The 6,000-nt window shown below is 40.3% G+C and overlaps 1 protein-coding gene across 1 annotated transcript in view; it reads right to left on the bottom strand.

Moving 5' to 3' along the window:
• C14H5orf15 (chromosome 14 C5orf15 homolog) overlaps positions 1 to 4,693 on the bottom strand; it is a 28,153-nt gene extending 23,460 nt beyond the window's left edge. Inside the window, exon 1 of the mRNA XM_017681204.3 lies at positions 4,493 to 4,693. Within this exon, the coding sequence (XP_017536693.2) occupies positions 4,493 to 4,631 (139 nt within the window). The 5' untranslated portion in view covers positions 4,632 to 4,693. The remainder of the gene's footprint in view (positions 1 to 4,492) is intronic.
• Between the last annotated feature and the right edge of the window lie 1,307 nt (positions 4,694 to 6,000).

The raw sequence follows: 6,000 nt of genomic DNA on the forward strand, positions 1-6,000 counted from the left end.
CAGTATAAGGAGGGACATAATAAAGATCAGAGCAGAAATATAAAAAATCAAGAAGAATAAAACAATACAAAGAATCAATGAAGCCAGGAGCTGGTTCTTCAAGAAAATAAACAAAATAGATAAACCCCTAGCCAGATTTATCAAGTAAAAAAGAGAGTCTACACACACAAATAGAATCAGAAATGAGAAATAAAAAATCACTATGGACACCAGAGAAACACAAAAAATTATAGAGAATACTATGAAAAATTATATACTAACAAACTGGATAATCTAGAAGAAATGGACAGCTTTCTAGAAAAATACAACCTTCCAAGACTGACCCAGGAAGAAACAGAAAATATGAACAGATCGATTACCAACAATGAAAGTGAATTGGTAATCAAAAAACTACCTAAGAACAAAATCCCTATACCAGATGGCTTCATTGCTGAATTTTATCAAACATTTAAAGAAGACATAATATCCATCCTCCTTAAAGTTTTCCAAAAAGTAGAAGAATAGGGAATACTTCCAAACTCATTCTATGAGGCTATCAAGGGCAAGGGAAACAAAGGCAAAAATGAACAAATGGGACTACATCAAACTAAAAAGCTTCGATATAGCAAAGGAAACCATCAGTGGAACAAAAAGGCATCCTACAGTATGGGAGAATATATTCATAAACAACATATCAGAAAAGGGGTTAACATCCAAAATATATAAAAAACTCACATGCCTCAAAAAGCAAATAACCCGATTAAAAAATGGACAGAGGATACGAACAGACACTTCTCCAAAGAATTCAAACGGCCAACAGGCACATGAAAAGATGCTCCACATGCCTAATATCAGAGAAATGCAAATTAAAACCACAGTGAGATATCACCTCACACCAGTTAGGATGGTCAACATCCAAAAGACAAGAAACAATAAATGCTGGTGAGGATGTGGAGAAAGGGGAACCCTCCTACACTGTTGGTGGGAATGTAAATTAGTTCAACCATTATGGAAAGCAATATGGAAGCTCCTCAAAAAACTAAAAATAGAAATACCATTTGACCCAGGAATTCCATTCCTAGTAATTTACCCAAAGAAAACAAGATTCCAGATTCAAAAAACATATGCACCCCTATATTTATCACAGCACTATTTACAATAGCCAAGATATGGAAACAACCTAAGTGTCCATCAGTAGATGAATGGATAAAGAGGATGTGGTACATATACACAATGGAATATTATTCAGCCACAACAAGAAAACAGATCCTACCATTTGCAATAACATGGATGGAGCTAGAAGGTATTATGTTCAGTAAAATAAGCCAGGTAGAGAAAGACAAGTACAAAATAATTTCACTCATTTGTGGAGTGTAACAAAGCAAAACTGAAGTAACAAAACAGCAGCAGAGTCATAGACTCACCCCAAGAAGGGACTAGCAGTTACAAAAGAGGATGGTTCGGGGAGGGTGGGTCAGGGGGGAGGGAGCAGGAGATTGAGGGGCATTATGATTGGCACACATGGTGTGTGGTGGGGTGACGGGGAAGGCAGTATAGCACAGAAAAGACAAGTAGTGACTCTGTGGGATCTTGCTACACTGATGGACAGTGACTGTGGTGGGGCGTGGGGGGGACTCAATAATATGGGTGAATGTAATAACCACAATGTTCCTTATGTGAAACCTTCATATGATTGTATATCGATGTACCTTAATAAAATGAATAAAAATAAAAAATTTAGGTGATCATTTGGGAGCAATATAATGTCAACACAGAAAGTACACATTTTTTAAATGGCATAGCAAGACTCATCCAGTGATCCAAAATAATGTTTACATTAGTTTTGTTTAGATTTCATCAAAACAAAAACAGAAAACTAAAAAATTCTTACAGGTAGCCAAGAATATATCCAAGCACTAAAATACTAAGAAACATAATATGGAACAAGTTTAAACAAATCTATGTGGTTACTTTTTAACTTTCTATGCTTAACTGAAGTTTGGAACTCAACACGTTCTATTTAGACTATAATTTTCTTATTACAAGAGTAAGTACATTGAAATCATTCCACCATAAGGTACACTTACAAAAAATTTTATTACCCAAATCTTTACAAATGCTACACTATACTGCAATAGAGTTGTTTCCCTATTAAAAACATACATGTTTGTTTACATTTGTCATTTTCAGTAAGGAATAATTAGAACTTACAATTGATATAAAGACTGAATAAAAAAGAAAAAGATTCCCTGAAATATCCCAGAATAGTTGGAGCAATATTTATGGGGTTTTAACAAATGAAAATAGAGACAAGAGGGCCCCTTAATACCCCCCTCTCTCCCTCGCTTACTCTCATCACAAGATTTTCAACCATCTCTTAGGGGGAAAAGTTCTTTCTGAAACTACAGTTATCAGCTATATAGGCCCCCAACCATACGTGGTAAGCATTTCAATGAGAAATATAAATGTTTTAATGTCAGTTTCTTCTTAGATAATTAAATGAACAAAACAGCGATGCTACTTTCATACTCCAGGAACAGGATTATCAGCATCAACCAGGGAAATCCCCATTATATTTTACTAAAATGGAAGGGAATTGGGAAAATGGACGCATTACTTCCTCCACAGAATTACAGACACTTCTGGGACGGTAGGAGGGTGGTCCGGTTGCCCTGCCCTCAGTGCTGCCGAGAACACCTAAGTAAGGAACCGGCACTGTGGTAGAGAAATGTGTGGCTGGACAGCCACTCTTGGAAGGCAAAAGAACACTATTCCATTCACACTGTTTACATCTGAAAACTCAAGAAAGACGTAGGAAAAAAGGCAGGATTAAGTCTCGGCCTGAAAGAAAAAGGGATGACTAAATAACATACTCTGTAATCATTGTAAATTCTTATTAATGGACTTGTTCCCCCTAAATCTTAGGCCCTGGTTTACAGATTTCATCATTTCTCAATAAAGCTTTCAACATTTTGATTCACAATGTAACATTTCTAAGAAAAGAAATATTTAATTATACAGCGTAATTTATAATAGCCAAGATATGGAAACAACCTAAATGTCTATCGACGGAGAATGAATAAAAAAGCTGTGATACTACAGAGAAGAAAGTAATGACCCTATAGCATCTTACTATGCTCATAGACAGTGACTGCAACAGGGGGTGGGGGTGGGGGGAGGGTTGGTGGTGAGGACTTGATAATGTGGGTGAATGTTGAAACTACAACGTTCATGTGAAACCTTCATAACAGTGTATATCAATGACACTTTAATAAAACAAATAGCTGTGATATTATATAAAATAGACTACTATTCAGCCATTAAAAATAATGGAATCTTGCCATTATGGATGGACCTTGAGGGCATTGTGCTAAGTGAAATAAGACAGAGAAAGACAAATACTGTATAATTTCACTTTCATTTGCAATCCAAAAAGAAAAAAAAAATCAAAGTAAAACAAAAGTCAACAAGACAAATTCACAGATATAGAGATTAATAGGGGAGGGGGGTGAAGGGTAAAAGGAGGTACAAACATCCAGTTATAAAATAAGTTATGGGGATGTAATGTACAGCATAGTGACTATAGTTAATAAATCTGTATTGTATATTTGAAAATCACTGAGTTAATTCTTAAGGGCTTTCATTACAAGAAAAAAAATTTGTAACTGTTTAATGACAGATGGTAACCAGACTTACTGTGATCAGTTTGTAGTGTATACAAGTATCAAATCATTATTTTGTACGCCTGAATCTAATGTAATGCTATATGTCAATTACGCCTCAATAAAAAAAAGTTTAAAAATATAAATAAAAAATGTTAGAAATACTTAATCAAATCCTACAATTCATTAAAGAGAAGCAGGGTTGTCCAATTAACCTAGGACACAGGGAAAGGGAAAGGGGACCACATTTATAAAGAATCTCCTTTTTCCAAGAACAACTTTCCTTCCCCCAATCCCCTCAAGAGCCTGCCGTCCCTGTATTCTGGCTCTTTACGAAGCATCAAAACCTCCCAGACCTGAGATGCCCCATACCCGATGCTCCTTCCCCTTCACATTCGCCCTAGGAAATACTCCATCAGCTGAGTCCGGTCACTGCCCCTGCCCACCCTGGTCTGTCTCTAGACACCACACCTCCTAACCACGGCCATCTCTTCAGCACCTGTCTCCTCCGCCCCCTCTTCTAGACTCTCCTAATTAAAAGCTCCAAGGAATTTCAGAGACCCCACCACCGCCATTCCCGGTAGCAACCCATTCTCTCCAGACAGCACCACTTCCGCCTCCCCGCCCATCTACACTCTGCTTCCTGCTCTTCAGGTCCCTGCATCTCTCAACCCCACTTCTCAGACGCCTTAGGAGACCCCTTCAGACAGCGCACTCTTCCACCTCGGGCCGTGCAACGCCATCTGCTCAGACCCTCGGAAGCGCCCTTGCCCTGACCCGGCCAGTCTCTTCGCCCGCGCCCGAGCCCTCCGAGTCTTCCCACGCCCTTCCTGCCGCCGCGCCTCCTTTACCGCTGGACATGGTGGCGGACGCAAACAGCAGCGCCAGGACCAGCGGCCGCGCCGACTCCCCGGGCACCTGGACGCCTGGCCGGAACGGCAGCTTCGCTTGCGCGACCTGCCTCATCCTCCTCAGGGTGGCAGCGGCCATAACGGACTCGGCCGGGAGCCTGCACTGTTGCTAGGTTCTACGCCATGACGTCAGGCACTGCGTAAGGCAGCACGGCCCTCGGCGTCTACGTCCCGGCGTGATAACGTCATCGCCTGGCGCGGGACTCTTGGAACCCGGGCGAAAGCATGTTGGAAGTTACAGCGAAGTGAAATCCGCTGGCCAAACTTCTCTGCGGGTGAAGCGTGTCATGTGTAAGGGGTGGAGAGGATGAGAACACGCACCTCCCTGCTCCCACATAATGGGATACTGTACAGTTAAAAATGTTTTAAGACATTTTCAAGAGGAGAATCCAACTGTGTAATAGACTGATACCGAAGGGTAACTGTCCTCCCGTTCCCAAAGAGGAAGGGAACACAAATGTTAACACTGGCCCTTAGGTGGTGGAATTATAGGTAAATGTTTTATTTTTTATCATTCCCCATACTTATTTATAACTTCAGATAGTGGGGACCTTCCCATATTTCAGTATGGAAATACTTAATATTTCAGAACAAAACAAACTCCCTACTTTTGTGTTTTCTTGTGCGGGAGACTATAGTGTAAAATACACTCTACACAATAGTAAAGGTATTACGGAGGACAAGCAAGGACGTGACCAAGTAGGGATGCAGCTTCTACACTTCCTACAAATTTTAAGTTCTATTATTTTTTGTATTTTGTAACTTAAAATTCCCATTATGAAAATGCAAATTTAGAAACTTCCAGGAAATTCCCTTACTGCCCTGGCACAATGCTTTGGTCTGTTCTGTGAATATTTTGTTAGTAAATGTCTACAAGCTTCAAATCATAAAGGTTTCGCTTGATTGAATTATAGGGAAACGAGCGTGGCATGAAGCAAGACATTTCACCCATAGCTTCACCTATTGTCTCCCTGATTTCTTCAGAAGGCTGCTGCTCTCCCCGAGACACAGCTGAGCTGCCTCTCTGAAGAGAAGGGCCTGTATTCTCCTGAATCTGGTTTCTTTTAACATTTAACTGGCCCCTGTGACAGCTCCAACACACAAACTGTGTTGTTAAAGAAAACTAAGAGGTCATTCATCTGTTCATTTCCCAAAGCCCACCACAAGCCCTGATAGACTGAATGGTGCCCTTAGTGCAAACCTTCCAGGGTAGCTAAGGTACAGTCTTTCCAAGTTCCCCTGGCACTTTCCCTTCTGTACAGAAACCCCAACTCAGTTTAATGAATAAGCTTCTCAATTCTAGCTTCTGCTTGTTGGAAAATTCAGTTAAACAGGGCCTTCTGTGTAATAAACACACCTTCAGTCCTCTCTTCTTTGGCCATTTTGTTCCTTTGTTCCCATAACAGACTGTTCTCTTATTGTTGACATATGAACTCAGGGTATTTTGC

This window comes from Manis javanica, chromosome 14 (assembly GCF_040802235.1).
Source record: "Manis javanica isolate MJ-LG chromosome 14, MJ_LKY, whole genome shotgun sequence".
NCBI classification, from domain to species: Eukaryota; Metazoa; Chordata; class Mammalia; order Pholidota; family Manidae; genus Manis; species Manis javanica.